The 15,599-nt window shown below is 36.2% G+C and overlaps 1 protein-coding gene across 2 annotated transcripts in view; it reads right to left on the reverse strand.

Annotated features, from left to right (window-relative positions):
* LOC126354829 (proton-coupled amino acid transporter-like protein CG1139) overlaps positions 1-15,599 on the reverse strand; it is a 190,747-nt gene that overhangs the window by 18,919 nt on the left and 156,229 nt on the right. For both annotated transcript variants that reach the window (XM_050004773.1, XM_050004772.1), the window contains exons 5-8: positions 8,916-9,037; positions 8,552-8,636; positions 5,929-6,210; positions 5,007-5,185 (exon numbers count right to left, since the gene is read on the reverse strand). In XM_050004773.1, the coding sequence (XP_049860730.1) occupies positions 5,007-5,185; positions 5,929-6,210; positions 8,552-8,636; positions 8,916-9,037 (668 nt within the window). The remainder of the gene's footprint in view (positions 1-5,006; positions 5,186-5,928; positions 6,211-8,551; positions 8,637-8,915; positions 9,038-15,599) is intronic.

Consider the following 15,599-nt stretch of genomic DNA (forward strand, 5'->3'; position numbering starts at 1 on the left):
GGTTTGCAAGGTGTACCCAGGAGCAGGTACAGACTCAGATCACAATTTTGCTATGATGAAGTGTATGCTTAAGTTTAAGAGGCTAGTCAGGAAAAATCATTGTGCAGAGGAGTAGGGTACAAAAGTACTAAGAAATGAAGAGTATGCTTGAAGTTCTCTGATGCTAATGGTACTGAAATAATGAATAGCTCTGTAGGTAGTTCAATTGAAGAGGACTCGACATCTCTAAGAAATGCAGTCCCAAAGCTGGAAAGAAAAACATAGGTACAAGGAAGGTAATTGATGGAAACCATGGATAACAGAAATCAACAAAGAAGAGATGAGGGTTCCAATATTAGAGTCAATATTTAAAAGAGCTTTGGATGACTTAAGATCAAATAAGGCAGAAGTGATTGATAACATTTCATCAGAATTTCTAAAACCACTGGGGAAGTGGCAACAAAATAACTATTTCAGTTGGTGTGGAAAATGTATGAGACTTGTGATATACCATCAGAATTCTGGAAAACCTAACCTTCATCCACAGAGTTCCAAAGGTAACAGGAGACAAGAAGTGTGAGAATTAAAGCACAATCAGCTTTACAGATAATGGATCTAAATTGTTGGCAAGAATGATATACAGAAGAATGGAAAAGAAAACTGAGGCTTTGTTACATGATGATCAGTTTGGCTTTAGGAAAGTTAAATGCATGAGACAGGCAGTTCTGATGTTGCAGTTGATTGTGGAAGCAAGACAGAAGAAAAATCACAACAGATTCATAGAATTTGTCAACCTGGAAACAGAGTCTGACAATGTAAATTGGTGCAAGATGTTTAAAATTCTGATAAAAACATGGGTAAGCTAAAGATGGGTAATATACAGTATGAACAAGAACCAAACGGGAATAATAAAACTGCAAGGCCAAGAACAAAATGCTCAGATTATAAAGGGCATAATACTGGGATGTAGTCTTTTGCCTCCACTTTTCAATCTACCCATGGGAGTAGCAACGGCAAAAATACAATAAAAGTTTACGAGTAGACTAAAATTGAAGGTGAAAGGATATCATTGATTTACTGATGACATTGGCATCCTCAGTGAAAGTGCAGAAGAATTACTGGATGTGTTGAATGAAATGAAGAGTCTTATGAACACAAAATATGGCTTGATAGTAAATTGAAGAAATATGAAAGTAATGAGAAGTAGCAGAAATGAAAACAGAAACTTAACATCATAACTGGGAATCACAAAGTAGATGAAATTAAGGAATCCTGGTATTGAGGCAGAAAAATAACCCATGATGGATAGAGCAAGGGGACATAAAAAGCAAACTAGCCCTGACAGAGAGAATTCTTGGCTAAGAGAAGTCTGCTAGTACAAACATGGGCTTCAATTTGAGGAAGAAATTTCTGATACTGTATGTTTGGAGCACAGAATTGCACTGTAATGAAATGTGGGCTGTGGGAAAACCGGAGCAGAAGAGAACTGAAGCATTTGAGATATATTACTACAAAAGAATGTTGAACATTATGTGGTCTTCTAAGGAAACAAATGAGGAGGTTCTCTGCAGAATTGGTGAGGAAAGGAATATATGGAAAACACTGACAAGAAGAAGGGACAGGGTGATAGGACACCTGTTACGATATCAGGAAGTAACTTCAGTGGAACTAGAGGGAGCTATAGAGGCTAAAAACTGTAGATGAAGGCATCCAGGAAATAACTGAGTACATGATAAAATTTTAGAAAGGATGTTTGTGAAAATATGGGGATTTTCAGTTTCCTGCTTGATGTCTACCAACAACATTTATGGACTTTTTCACTGGATTATGAAACTCCTTTCTGAAACATAGGTAGTGATGCATAGTCTTTATGACAATTGTTTTTATTTCTGGCATTGTGATTGTAAATTTCACAGTTCATCCTAAATTCACTCCTTTTATTAATCACAAATGACATTAGGCTGTAAATTAATTGTCATGTAAAAACCTTGAATGCTTGGTGCTCTGCAGCTTTCAGATAGTTATTAAAAGACAACCTCTATACACCATGAGCTGCACTAGAACTATTTTATTTGCTTACACTTGTATTTGGGTTTATAACTCATAATCAATGGTATCTGATACAGAGGAATAAACAATTGTATGTGCATCAATTTTTACAAAATGATAACTTTTACATGTATAGCAGTAACATAAGTCTCCTTACATTAAGCACTTCTGCAGAAATGACATGCTTGTCAGTTAATATTACAGGATCTGAAATAAGTCCTATAAGATACTACACAGTTTGTTATGTATGTTACTGCTGTCAAACTTTAGGCTGTGACAGTGCCTAATAATGTTCAACATAACTGTTATATAGAGTAAACACAGAACTGACAGGTCAAGGAATTTGCATTATCTGTCTTCTGTTATTTCTAAGATCATATTTATATAAGATATCTGAGTGGTGCAAAAACTGACAGTTGACACTAAGTAATGAAAAGTTAAGTTAAACTTTTTTTACAAGATAAATCGCACTAATCTAAAGGCTGTAAATTCAACTGAATATCCATCAAGTACAATTATTAACACTTAAATTGGAAGTTACACATGGAAAATGTTGTTGAGAAGGGCAACCCAAGACTGTGATTTATTGGCAGAACACTTAGAAGATGTAACAAATCTACTAAAGAGACTGCCTACACCATGCTTGTCTGTCCTCTTTTGGAGTACTGCTGCATGGTAAGGGATCCTTATCAGGCAGAATTAAAAGAGTACATTGAGAAAATTCAAAGAAGAGCAGCATGTTTTATATTATCAAAAAACAGGGGACGGAGTGTCATGGACATGATACAGGATTTGGCATGAACACCATTAAAGAAAAAGGTATTTCTCATTGCTGTAAAATGTTCTCGCAAAATTTCAATCACCAACTTTCTCCTCTGACACTAACTTACATGGGGAGAAATGATCATCAGAAGAAAATAATAGAAATCAGACATATGTCTCCACTCCCGGGATTGGAATGACTCCTTACCTTCTCCCTTAAAACCCACATCCTTTCGTCTTTCCCTCTCCTTACCTCTTTCATGATGAAGCAACCGTGGGTTGCGAAAGCTTGGATTTTGTGCATGTGTTTGTGTTTGTTTGTGTCCCTATAAACATACCGACACTTTTGTTTGGTAAGTTACATCATCTTTGTTTTTAGATATATTTTTCTTACGTGGAATGTTTCCCTATATATATATATATATATATATATATATATATATATATATATATATATATATATATATATAAGAGAGGGAAACATATCATCTAAAAACAAAGATGATGTGACTTACCAAACAAAAGCGCTGGCAGGTCATTTGTGTGTCTATCGAACTGCCAGCGGTTTGTTTGGTAAGTCACATCATAGAGGGAAACATTCCACGTAAGAAAAATATATCTAAAAACAAAGATGATGTAACTTACCAAACAGAAGTGTCAGTAAGTTGATAGGGACACAAACAAACACAAACACATGCATATGCGTGTGTGTGTGTGTGTGTGTGTGTGTGTGTGTGTGTGTGTGTGTGTATGTGTGTGTGTGTGTGTGTGTGTGTGAGCGCGAGCATATACCTATACTTTTCCCCCCCTAAGGTAAGTCTTTCCGCTCCCGGGATTGGAATGACTCCTTACCCTCTCCCTTAAAACCCACATCCTTTCATCTTTCCTTTTCCTTCCCTCTTTCCTGAAGAAGCAGCCGCCAGTTGCGAAAGCTCAAATTCTGTGTGTGTGTTTGTTTTTTATTCATTGTGCCTATCTACCGGCGCTTTCCCGCTTGGTAAGTCTTGGAATCTTTGTTTTTAATATATTTTTCCCATGTGGAAGTTTCTTTCTATTTTGACTTACCAAGAGGGAAAGCGCCGGTAGGTAGGCACAATAAATAAAACACACAGACACACACACAGAATTTCTAGCTTTCGCAACCGACGGTTGCTTCTTCAGGAAAGAGGGAAGGAGAGGGAAAGATGAAAGGATGTGGGTTTTAAGGGAGAGGGTAAGGAGTCATTTCAATCCCGGGAGCGGAAAGACCTACCTTAGGGGGAAAAAAGGACAGGTGTACACTCACACACACACACACACACACACATATCCATCCGCACATTTATTTATTGTGCCTGTCTACCGGCGCTTTCCCGCTTGGTAAGTCTTGGAATCTTTGAACACATTCCACGTGGGAAAAATATATCTAAAAACAAAGTTGATGTGATATAAACATTCCACGTGGGAAAAGTATATCTAAAAACAAAGTTGATGTGACTTACCAAACAAAAGCGCTGGCAGGTCGATAGATACACAAACATACACACATAATTCAAGCTTTTGCAACCAATGGTTGCTTCTTCAGGAAAACGGGAATGAGAGGGAAAGACGAAAGGATGTGGGTTTTAAGGGACAGTCAAGGTATTTGTGACAACAGTGAGGATGAGAATGGTATCAGTTTTGGTGCAAATAATTCATTGCCCCTCTTCTCACCTCTCATTAGTTACACAAAAGTATCATCCCATTGGCTATGTGGAGCAGATGCCTTGCCATCCTATTAACAATAAAAAACACTGCTGTGGCTAGTGGTAGCCCAGATCTAAACTTTAGTCAAAGGCAGTGATATTCCAAACAACTGGCTTAGATAACAGGCAAAAAAGGAAGTGAAGATAAAAATTAATGTTAAATATTTCATTTTGTTTCTTTTATTTCTCCCTGTATTATCAGGTTGCATATAATCAATAAATAAGGTACTTTGATAACTTTTTAGGTAGGTACTTTATATCAGTGGAACATTTTGTAAGTATGATTAATCTCAAATATTAAAAATAAAATTATCTCAAGGAGCTTAAAAAAAGGGGATGTCATATTTGAGATCACCTTACACTCAGGTAAATATGTTACACTGAGCAATAAGTAACAAGAATGAAACTGATGAATAGCATATTAAATGAATCAAGAATCATTAAAAATGTTAATACTACAATCACACAATATTCAACCATTTTAATACCTACACTTCTGTTGTTGGTAGGTTCAGTGTAATATTGGCTTCTGTTGTACTACCATACTTTAGGTAACCAAAGAAACCTACACTCACATACAGAGCAACCACAATTGTCATACCAATGTTCAGCACTCCTGGACAACCAACAAAATGTGCTGGTGTCTTCATTTTATTAGCCAATGGCATTACCTACAGAAACAAAATAAAAGTTTACTTAAATTTCCAAGATGTCCCACTAATAAAACTTTTATTATTTATTTATAAAAATTTTTGCACTCAATGCAAGGAAGAAAGTAGTTCATCAATTTCTCTATAATACTAGCAAGAATAAAATTTTTGGTCTTTGTAATGGATACACAAAGTTGATTATATTTAGTTGCTAAAAGTGATCATATCTAATTTAAAATACATAAATGTTTTGCAGATACAGTGATTCCATTTCCTGGTAAAATACAGAGAGAAATGTTGATGGAATTGGGATTTTTCAATCATTATACATGCATACCAGTATCATTGAAGATCCTAAGTAAAAGGAGGCATAAAAGGTTAAGATAAATTCAGAATTACTAACAGCTAAAAATCTGAGAAACTGGATTTTACACGGAATAAAATCAACAAGCCAGAGGTACAGAATTTATTATTTCATAAGTAATGCATGGATGCCAATCCTTTTCTCTAACTCCAAAAGAATGGCATGTTCCAATCATTAGCCTTTAAATATTTGTTACACTAGATCGCGTGTTAGCTGCGTCATCAAAATAATAACACTAATAAGAATAATAATAATAATAATAATAAGAGAAACTGATTTTTGATAACATAAAGCAGTTTTCACAATATTTCAAAGGCTAGTTGTTTCCACAACTTTTTATTTATGAGTGTAAGGTGTGTGGAATAGGAAGTGGGGAAGTCATTTAGCAGATGTAACTTACCACTCCAATGCCTTCTAGTGCAAATATGGCAGTTCCAAAAAACAGTGGTAATTGTTCCCAAGAAGAAAACTGTGGCAAACCACTGTGAATAATGGGTGGCAAATCACTAAAAATGTAGTAGAAGGTGAATCCTAGTCCCACAGTCAACAATATGTTTGCCAGCAGAGAGAAGATAGCAAGATACTTCAGATCTCGGACCCAATTGATTAAGATCAATAAGGGTGCCATGATTAGCAAATAATACTGAAATTGCCAGTCTTTTACTGTGTAAAACTCAACAACCTGAAAATGAAAACAATGGGCATTACTGACAATTTCTAAACACAACAACATAGATTTTGTACTGTGTTATATACTACGTGGCAAAAATGTCCATAGGTGTATAGTGTGTGGCAAAACTACCCTACAGCCTTGGTATACATTTCAAAGAGACAAGTCATGCAACTAATAATATATTAGAACTTTTTAACTGTTATTGCAGTGTTTGGCTAATGCATTTGGCGAACTTTCCTCTCAATTCTGATATATTGCAGACAGAATGTCTTCCATTCTCTGTGAATTATGGTGAATAATTGTTGATGTGATTTTTGAGGAAATTGGCCTCAACCACAGCTAACGCTCTAACACATCAGGTATTGCCAAGCAATTTATCCCTGTTCAGGTGCCAATATAAAATAACTTTTATCTTAATAATTTGAATATTTATATATGTGTTTGGAGAGAGAGAGACTGATTTTTGTTTCAGACTTTACTTTGAGTTGTAACTGGCACCTGAATTTTGGTTGCTGCCTCCTTAAATGATCAGCTTCTGCACCAGTTGGTGACTTATTATAATTTGGAGGAAGTTATAGTTCTTTAAGATTTAAAATACGACTCTGTTGATTACTTGACCGTATTGCGGATAGCTTTGAGCCCAGGTTATGATAGCTTTTCATACCTAAGGGTCCACTGTTGTAAGTAAATAAGACCAAACAGCAATCTGCTTTTTGTGAAAGAAATAGATTGCTTGGCACACAAACTTCCTTCAAACGACACTTCCTGTTGTATCAAAATTGGTCAGTGGAGTTCAGCACTATACTATTATACAATAACATAATCCAATTAAGAAATTGTGAGAGGTTGTTACATATTGAATGAAAATTATAGAGAATGCATTTCCTTTCCTGTATTTTAGTGAACTTTGTACACTTACAATTCTGTCGATTGATGGCCCGCAACGACAATGAAGTTCACCTCCTTTTCCAAAAACAAGATATTTCTATTCTTCGCTTCCAGAAAATTTGTATACTTAAATGTTTGGCAATTATTACACCTACTTTACTCAGTTTTATCACTGAAATAGCAATTTTCATTAAATGTAACAATATGTTCTGAGCGATGACCTAGTAACATGTCTTTTTTTTTTTTTTGTTAAGTCTATACTCAAAGATTTACAACTACTATCATTGCAGGGATTGTGTGCTAAAGAGTTTCTTGCTGTCCAGCTGCACTGTACTACACTTCAAGTACTTTTTTAATCAAATTTACATTTACGGTATTTACATACATTACTGAATTTCTTAGAATAAAATCAGGCACAGATTAGTTTAAAAAAAGGGCAGTGAGGTTCACATAACATTGCAACCTGTAACATTATGAGTAACCAAACAAAAATAAGGAACACCAAGTTATCACACCACACCTATTGAATTGAACAGTATATTCCATTAGTGAGAGCTCTGACAGGTCCACTCATTCTCTAGTGCATTGTGTAGATCTACTCTGACAAAATACTCGATAAACATTACCCACTACTCCATATACCAATAACAGCATGTTTTGCACAGTTGTAAGTGATATTATACATTTATTTTCATAGTAAGTGGCATCTGGACAGTAAAAAACTGCATTCTACCACCTTTTTTTGAATATTTCTGCCACTATTTTGCAGTGCACATCCTCTGCAATAATTCTTAAGGATGTCTAGTAACTGAGTGGTTTAAATTTTGCTTCAGTCTCAGCTTATTTTACCAATATGATGTAGTGCTTCCCTAATGAATACATTACATAACAACAGGGTTAACAGTGAATTCAAGCACATGAGATTAATTTCAAATGCTGTTGATATAATGTGTGAATTCTTGTACCCCTCTTATAGTGTCACATTAGAAAAACAAAATTCAATCCAACACAATTCACATTATAAGGTTCCATCAGATACACAGAGACTTTGACGTGTGTGTATGTGTGGGTGTGTGTGTGTGTGTGTGAGAGAGAGAGAGAGAGAGAGAGAGAGAGAGAGAGAGAGAGAGAGAGAGAGAGAGAAAGAGAGAGAAGAGAGAGAGAGAGAGAGAGAGAGAGAGAGAGAGAGAGAGAGAGAGAGAGAGAGAGAGCAGCAAATTGGGAGTGGGGGTTAAATGCTAGAAATCTGATACCACTATTGTAGTGGATCAAAAAAGATTTGTTTCTATTATGTCTAAATGTCAATAAAAAAGTGATTTAACAATACCAAACTAAAAATGAAAATATTTTAGCTTCTCAGTATGGGATTAATGAAAATCTGCAATTTCTTCTTCTGAATGTTACCCACATTCTTTAATACAATGATTTACATTTAGTGACTTACATTTCAGCTACTGTTTACCTGTTGTATATTTCTTGCAACGAATACATTGTAGACACAGCAGCAGCCCAGTAAGTCAATAACCAACAAAGTATTTATACAGCCTCTGAAAGTGAAGGCACCACTTCCATTATCATAATCAAAATTTTTCATTTATGGTAGTGAATTTATGCTACCTAGTCTGTAGGTGATGTGACCAAATAAAATTAAACAGAATACAGAAAGTCTTATGAAAGAAATTAAGTTTTGATAACCTGTGAGACACAATAGCTCTCTATGGCAAATCTGTTAAATTATTAAATTGTTTAAATGAGGCTAATGATTTCAGCTAGATGTACTCAGCTAAAACCAAATGAGTATTTCATAAGTTTTTATGCATACTTACGCAGCAAATCCAGAAAATTTGTGTAAAATTGATGGGCCCATGAGAAATGCAGTTTTTGCTGTTTCAGAGAAACTCAGTGTCGGGACCTTGGATCTTTTGCAGAGGATATAGGAACACTTCACCTACAAAAATGAATGTTGTTTTAATTATTCTAGAAAATTATAGCAATTACACTAATAAATTTTCTAAAACACTTACATTCTGTACAACAAATGTTGGAAGGGGCTGGGAGGTAATCGTAATTTTAGCTCCTAATAACTGATTGATTTTCAATCGATGTCATCAACATCTTTGAAGAATGCAATCAGGTCATGGCAGCCAATTGTTGTTGTTGTGGTCTTCAGTTCTGACACTGGTTTGATGCAGCTCTCCATGCTACTCTTATCCTGTGCTAGCTTCTTCATCTCCCAGCACCTACTGCAACCTACATCCTTTTGAATCTGCTTAGTGTATTCATCTCTTGGTCTCTCTCTACGATTTTTACCCTCCACGCTGCCCTCCAATGCTAAATTTGTGATCCCTTGATGCCTTAGAATATGTCCTACCAACCGGTCCCTTCTTTTTGTCAAGCTGTGCCACAAACTCGTCTTCTCCCCAATTCTATTCAATACCTCCTCATTAGTTATGTGATCTACCCATCTAATCTTCAGCATTCTTTTGTAGCACCACATTTCAAAAGCTTCTATGCTCTTCTTGTCCAAACTATTTATCGTCCATGTTTCACTTCCATACATAGCTACACTCCATACAAATACTTTCAGAAACGACTTCCTGACACTTAAATCTATACTCAATGTTAACAATTTCTCTTCTTCTGAAACGCTTTCCTTCCCATTGCCAGTCTACATTTCATATCGTCTCTACTTCGACCATCATCAGTTATTTTGCTCCCTAAATAGCAAAATTCCTTTACTACTTTAAGTGTCTCATTTCCTGATCTAATTCCCTTCAGCATCACCCGACTTCATTCGACTACATTCCATTATCCTCGTTTTGCTTTTGTTGATGTTCATCTTATATCCTCTTTTCAAGACACTGTCCATTCTGTTCAACTGCTCTTCCAAGTTCTTTACTGTCTCTGACAGAATTACAGTGTCATCGGCGAACCTCGAAGTTTAAGATAAGTCTTAAAGTTAGTATTGCCTCACGTGTTCCAACATTTCTATGGCATCCAAACTGATCTTCCCCGAGGTCTGCTTCTACCAGTTTCTCCATTCGTCTGTAAATAATTCGCGTTAGTATTTTGCAGCTGTAGCTTATTAACTGATAGTTCGGTAATTTTCACATCTTTCAACACCTGCTTTCTTTGGGACTGGAATTATTATATTCTTCTTGCAGTCTGAGGGTATTTCGCCTGTCTCATACATCTTGCTCACCAGATGGTAGAGTTTTGTCATGACTGGCTGTCCCAAGGCTGGCAGTAGTTCTAATGGAATGTTGTCTACTCCCGGGGCCTTGTTTCGACTCAGGTCTTTCAGTGCTCTGTCAAACTCTTCACGCAGTATCTTATCTCCCATTTCGTCTTCATCTACACCCTCTTCCATTTCCATAATATTGTCCTCAAGTACATCGCCCTCGTATAGACCCTCTATATACTCCTTCCACCTTTCTGCCTTCCCTTCTTTGCATAGAACTGGGTTTCTGTGTGAGCTCTTGATATTCATACAAGTGGTTCTCTTCTCTCCAAAGGCAGCCAATTAATGTTTTGCAATTACATTTACTGTTGTATGTGCCAGATTGCAACATAATATTGTTATGTTTATGCATAATTAAGACACACAAACATGATTTGATTCGATATTATTTACATTCTGTGTACTTTATTCCCCCTCGGCAGTGACATATCATTATGCAAAATGATCAGAGAAGGTTATTTGTTACAGATTTCATAGAATATAATGTGTATATGGAAGGTGGGGGGGAGGGGGAAGTTGAGGGGGGGGGGCAGGTTCATATGCTAATGGAAACATGGTTCAGTCATTAAAAATCATTAATAATCTCAGATTAATGATTAATAATAAGGTATAAAAAATCATTGCTGCCCAATGCAGGCAAAACAATAGTGTTACATTTTTTATATTTAAATACATAATCATCGTCATTAGCTACCAGTATCTGACATCCAGTGCAAAATAAAGATGTTTGTAGGATCTTGTTTTTTATCTCTCCTGGAAATCCCTGGTATGCACGTCTCATTTATTTGCCAAAGGGACTAATTTAGAACCATAATATCATTGTTTTACACTTTTTCATTGAGATTTAGCTCTCTCTTCAACCAGCAAGAGCATTTGCAAATAAATGATACTGGTAAATTATTGTAAACTGGGGAGCAAAATCTATGTATATGTAATATACTGCTCTGCTTAAGACAAGAGAACACCACCAAAAGTGACTAATATGATTTATTATCAAATAAATCACATAAAATAATCACATACAATGGTTTTCACTATAATAATTGACTCATATTACGCCAAAATTTCAAATCTCATATCTGCGATTGTAAATAAAGATGCAACAAAATTAAAAGAGCGCAAACATTCTGCATTCCACGCCAGTGGAACAACACATGCTGAGAAGAAGTATAGTATGAAGTGAAGCATTATGTATGGAGTTTCAGAATACTGGCATTTTTTACACTTAATATACCACTTTCATTTGTTCATCAAGTGCTGAATTCATTGTATAGTGGCAGACAATTGCATCTCATTCTCTTGTAACACCTGTGATACATCAGAATGGATCTTGCTACACAGTTGCCTGGGCAGCAGCCTGATCCAAATTGACACTGACCAGAAGTGAAGGCTAACTTATATAGCCTTGGGACAGGATTCCCTTGTTATGGCATGGCTGCTTTAATACAGCAACATTATTTTAGATATCCCTAGACTGCACAATAAAAATATTCAATAGTTGGTGAGGTTTGAAATATTGGATGATCAAGATGCTACTGCTGTGGTAAGTCCTCTACTTTGTTGCAAACAGAAGAAAAAAAAAAAAAAGGTGGATGAAAAATAGGTGTAAGGAGCATCAAAGATTCATACACAGTTATTTGTTAAGGGAATAGAGGTTATATGAAGCAAACGGCCATCAGAAATTTTGAACATTTTACTTGCTCAACACTTATGTATAACTGAAACAGGTTTGCCTCTATGATCAAAAAACAAAACATTCTCTCTGAGCCTCTAAGTGTTTTAGCTTCTTTCCTCAAGTTTGTTCTTATAGAATTAAATTTTTCAGAGTCTTCTGCATTCTATATTTAGTGAGAAACAAGCAGTAAGAATCATTCTTAACTTTCTGCTTTTATATTTGTCCTAACGTCTCATAATACAGACAATGATTTGTACATTTCAGCACACTAATATGTTTTGAACTCGTTTTTGTATATAATTAGATCAATAAACACAAAGAAGCCTAGAGACTGTACTTCAGTGGAGTTTATGAGCTACTGGGGAGGGCATTGTCAATAATGCCCACAGATGGTAGCTCCATATATGTTTCACAAGTTTTGATATGCTCAGTATTAATACATAACCTCAATCTCACACATTCAATTTTATTACCCAGAAACATTAAGCAATAGTATTGACAATATAGGGATCACTTTTCTAGGTAGGGAGAAGTTTATCCTTTGCTACAGTGGCAAAGTAGTACAAGTGCACCAGCTTCTTCAGAACTATATGTACCATGAGACCAAGAGACTGAACAAGGAAGAGGGCATGGCATCAAAAATAGTATGATAGTTTCCTTATCTGACAACTGTCAGCAGCACTGAAGGTAGCAACGCCAGTGTAGCCATCATGACAGGATATCATTTTCTGATTACAATGGTTATTGTCTTTCGGTTCTCCAGCAAGAAAGTCAGAGGTAAAGCCTTCACATGTTAGTTCATATACATCATCTGTAGAATTTTGCTATGCCTTTTGAATACTGACGAACATCGCCACAGGTGCACAGACAGTGTCAAGATACAACATTATCAAACTACATGAGTATAACTCAAATATGATAGTAATTTAATACCACAAGACATATGTAACTTATAAATTAGATTACAATAATATCACAACAATAAAACAGATACAAGAATAAAATGAAAATAAATATAACGATTGCTGTTGAAGTCATGGCTAGCCCAACCAGAAACAGAATGCTACAGAAACATTGAATATTTAGAAATGGTGAATGTATGGTGTAGAGAAACTACTACCCATGGTGGTGTGGCTGTGTATGTAAATAGTAAACTCAGTGCCAGTAAAATTGACTTCAGTAAATTTTGTGTAGGTCTAGACATTGAATTAGCTGCTTTGGGACTGTCAGATGCCAACTTTATTGTTCTTTCTGTGCACTGTTCCCAGATTTAAATTTTGAAAATTTCCTCAACCAGCTGGAAAGCTGTCTCTGTCACCTAGTGCACTTGGGGACAAAAATTGCTTTATGTGAAGACTTCAACATTCATATTGGAGAAGGTAATGATAAAGAAAGAGCTTTCATGAACTTAGTAAGCAGCTAAGGGCTATTCGTAGGAAACTCTCTACCAACAAGAGGAGCTATTTGTCTTGACACAATTGTGACAACCTTAAATAGTTGGGACTACAAAGTAAGTGTGGTGGACCTTATACTAGCAGATCACCATGCAGTAATCATGAAGTTATGGACAAACTCAGTAAGTACACAACAAATTCCCAGCATTCAAATTATGTATTCAGAAATAGAGTTATTACAAAGGAAAGCTTAGATGATTTCAAAACTACAGTGTCTTCTACAGAATGACACCAAATAACTGATGAATTGCCACCAAATTCTGCATTCTTAAAGTGAAATTTAATGAAAATTTTCCATTAAACCCAAGAGATATTGAAATGCTAAATCCAAATGTAGACAAAAAACTAGCAAAGTAAAGAAGTGATATACTGCTAGCCCAGCCAAAATAAAATGTATTGTCCAAATACTAAATGACAAGGTTGAAGCTGCTAAAGATATAGATATTAAGGATAGACTGTACTCTAGTTATTTACAGACCAAAAGGGTCTACAGAAAGGAAGTAGAAAAAGCAAAGGAGGAAAGCAATGCCAGATTTATTGAAGAAGCTCACGATCCTTGTAAAGCAGCATGGGATCTGGTTAATGAGTACAGGAAAAAGTCCACCTCTTGCTCTAATTTTTGTAGTCCAGATGAGATTAATGACTATTTTATAAAGATAGTGGAAAACTCAGTAGATGAAATTCCTGACTTTCGAATAGATCCTGCAGCTGCTGTGAAATTTGAGAATAAATGCAGCATGATAATGTGGAAGAGAGTGTATCCAAAAGAAATAATAAAAACTGTAAAATGCTGCAAATCTTAAGGGAGCCCTGATATTTATGGCATGTCCTGTACTATGTTAAAAACTATAATCAGTGGAATTGCACAGTCATTAACAGTAGTAACAAAAGAAAGCCTCCGTGCAGGGGAATTTCCAGACTTCCCGAAAGTAGCACACACAGTGCCTGTTTACAAAAAAGGCAGCCGTCATGAAGTGTCTAGCTACAGGCCCATATCTATAATACCAGTACCAGCGAAGGTGATGGAGTTGATAATGAAAGAACAACTATTGAGTTACTTTGAAGGAAATAGTCTCTTTTATGATGCGCAACATGGCTTTCAGAAGGGCAGGTCAACAACAACAGCTGTACTTGACTTAGTTACAAATATAAGTCAGGGTTTTGAAGACAAAGAGACTATAGAACTAGTACTCTGTGACCTTAGTAAGGCATTTGACTGCATCCCTCATAAGGCCCTGCTCAGAAAGCTAAAAACATATGGTATAGGGGGATCTGTACTGCAAACTCTTGAATCCTACCTGAGAAACAGATGACAGATTGTCTCCGTGCAAGGAGAGGATTCAGGTGAGAAGAAGCTACAGCATGGTGTGCCACAGGCATCGGGAATAGGGCCCCTGCTGTTCCTTATCTTTGTAAATGACATAGGCTCTGATGAGCACAGTTTGCAGATGATACAACGTTGTTCTCAAAAGAGAGAATGTTGTACAGGCAGTCCAACAAGCAGAAGTCTTGTTCAATGAAGCTAAGGCCTGGTTTATCATGAACAAAATGAAAGTTAATGAAAAAACTCAGAGGATTATATGCAGCCTAAGCAATACTGGAGCACTGGGTAACGCAGCAGATGTTAAACTTCTGGGCTTTCTCACTGATTCCAAATTAACCTGGCAACAGCACACCAAACATGTATGTTCCAAACTTTCATGGGTCCTGTGCCTCTTGAGGAAACTGAAAAGTATAGAACCAGAACAATACCTGCTAACTGTGTACTAATCAATATTCAACAGCCACATCAGTTTGGGCTGTTGTTTTGGAGCCATTCTGCAGGCTGCAAGAATGGGTTTTTACTGCAAAAGAAAGCAATGAGGATCATTACTTCAAGGGGAAAAAAATAAACCACTGTAAACCAGTATACACCAGGTTAGGAGTTCTGGCTGTTTACAGCCAGTATATATTGAACTGCCTCTTCCACATAAAGAGAAACCGTGATATCTACAGAAAAAGAAAAGAAGTTCACAAATGGTTCTGAGCACTATGGGACTTAACATCTGAGGTCATCAGTCACTTAGAACTACTTAAACCTAACTAACCTAAGGACATCACACACATCCATGCCTCAGGCAGGATTCGAACCTGCGACCGT

This window comes from Schistocerca gregaria, chromosome 3 (genome assembly GCF_023897955.1).
Source record: "Schistocerca gregaria isolate iqSchGreg1 chromosome 3, iqSchGreg1.2, whole genome shotgun sequence".
NCBI classification, from domain to species: Eukaryota; Metazoa; Arthropoda; class Insecta; order Orthoptera; family Acrididae; genus Schistocerca; species Schistocerca gregaria.